Source organism: Nanorana parkeri, unplaced genomic scaffold (assembly GCF_000935625.1).
Source record: "Nanorana parkeri isolate BGI_ZX_2015 unplaced genomic scaffold, ASM93562v1 scaffold266, whole genome shotgun sequence".
NCBI lineage: Eukaryota > Metazoa > Chordata > Amphibia > Anura > Dicroglossidae > Nanorana > Nanorana parkeri.
In genome coordinates, this window is record NW_017306534.1 from 231471 (window position 1) to 233779 (window position 2309).

Genomic DNA, 2309 nt, shown 5'->3' on the forward strand with positions numbered 1-2309 from the left:
CACCGAGGCCAGGCCTCGGGGCGGCAGAGCGCAGAGGGCGGCAGCGGTGACCTTGTGGGAAGTTGCGGGCTCCGGTGTAAGGTGTCCGCCGGCCGCAATGGTGCCCGTTGTTAATTGCTATGACCAAAGCCATACAGTGTTTAAAAGTCCCTGCAAAGGTATTAAGATGTGTTTTTGCGCTGATTGACAGCTATTCAAGAGCAACAAAAAACCTTGGCGTGTACAGTGTTGTTTTTTTGGGCAGCTTGGGTAGAAGGTTGCAGTAGGTCCCAATAGCACACATTTCAATTGATGACAAGATAAAGCTTTTCCCACTTCTCTGCAATCACTCTGTGTATGGCTACCTTTTCTATCAACTTGTGTTTTCTCACCATGTAGCACATGTTTATGTCCTTTTTAGTAGTGGAAAGTACGGGCTCACTTGTAAAGTGGCCTAATCTGTAAACTGAAACCCAGTATATGGCAGAAACTGAACTGACTTGAGCCATAATCCGGTTAGGTATGGGGGGAATTTTGCTTCTGGAGTGCCTAGAGCCAATGAGCTATAATAGCACATCTCAGAAAGGCAGAGGTAACCGAGCCATTAGAAAGCCAGAGAACTCAGTTTATTAATTTTATGAAGTGAGATCAGGATTTGGTTTGTTAGAACTAATTTTTTATTTATTTTTGTCACCCACAGTGTGCAGCAATAGCATGGACATACGCAATGATGTACGTGAACTTAAGGAGCTAGAAGACTGCGTTGTGATAGAAGGCTACCTCCAGATTCTACTCATCTCCACTGCAAAGGCTGAGGACTTCCGGAACTTGCGCTTTCCCAAGCTTACCGTTATTACAGATTACTTGCTGCTTTTCCGGGTGTCGGGCCTGGAGAGCCTGAGTGACCTCTTCCCTAACCTCACTGTCATCCGTGGCCGCATTCTGTTTTACAACTATGCCTTGGTTATCTTTGAGATGACAGATCTAAAGGAGATCGGACTGTATAGCTTGCGGAATATTACACGGGGTGCTATAAGGATTGAGAAAAACTCCGACTTGTGTTACCTTTCTACGGTTGATTGGTCACTGGTCCTGGAAGCTGTCTACAACAACTACATCTCTGAGAATAAACCACCAAAGGACTGTGGAGATATGTGTCCTGGCCCTGTGACTGGTAAGCAGGCCTGCCGGAAAACAGTGATTTACGAGGAATATTCACACCGCTGCTGGTCAGCCGAGCATTGCCAGAAAGGTAAGGTCCTATGTCATCAGGTGTGCTTTAATAGGCCAACCCTATGGAAGGCTGAGAAGTTGTGTCAGGAAATATGGTGACCTTTTCTTTATGGTGGTTGTGTAGGAGCTACAGACAGACACATAAGGTTGGAAGTCCCAACAATGGCTCCATATTTGTTCCTGCTAATGTATTCTTTTAAGCGTAAAGCAAAATGAAGGCGCCTTCAGCTTGAACAAGTCGATCTAGTTAGTTACTGTATTTTTGTCATGATGTTTAAAGTCCATGTCGACCTTTTGTAAGTGATTACCATTTATTGTGGTAATGGGGAGGTGCAGGCTTTCTTCATTTTTTTAATAAAGTTTTTATTAGGCCTGAATCCTAGAAATTCAGAACTTTCTCCACAGGAAGTTCAGTGTGACACTGTGGTCAGATTTTAACCAGTTGACATCCGCGGTGTTAAACCCCCTTCCCATCCAGGCCAAATACACTGTCCAGGGGGGTTGCCATTATGTATACTAATGAATGATAGGTGGAGAGCTGAAAGAGAGCTTGCTTGTAATACACACACATTGCTTGAAGAGCACAGAGGTGGCCATTTCCATGAGGATATGAAGAGAAAAGCTAACAAAAAATGTACGTTTCTGTGTTCATATACAGCAACTGCATACGCCTGCTTCATGTACACTCGGTGCACATTGCTGGCATATGTTTTTAAAAAAATGCCTCTGCAAAGGTGGAAATGGGTTTTAAAGCAACCATCCAGTATTTTCTTCCCCAGTTCAGGAACAGACAGGAACTCTGTTTAGAACATAAATTCTGCTACTGGCATTGCATAATTTAGAACTGAATTGAAGCGCATGGCTTTCTGTTAAAGTTGCTTTTGGTTTAATACGATATGAATGTTCTTTTAGATCTGTTTTTCTTACCTCCATGAAACTGCATACCCATTTATAAAGGCCTTGCTGTATTAGGTACCCTGTGGTATGGGTCTGTATATCGTGTGACACACACACACACACTAATATATATATATATATATATATATATATACACACACACACATACATACATACACACACACACACACACTCTTTTT

General features: G+C 43.0%; 1 protein-coding gene across 1 annotated transcript in view; it reads left to right on the top strand.

Annotated features, from left to right (window-relative positions):
- Positions 1–683: 683 nt before the first annotated feature.
- The window catches only part of IGF1R (insulin like growth factor 1 receptor), a 175690-nt gene continuing 174064 nt past the window's right edge, over positions 684–2309 (top strand). Inside the window, exon 1 of the mRNA XM_018557091.1 lies at positions 684–1231. Within this exon, the coding sequence (XP_018412593.1) occupies positions 694–1231 (538 nt within the window). The 5' untranslated portion in view covers positions 684–693. The remainder of the gene's footprint in view (positions 1232–2309) is intronic.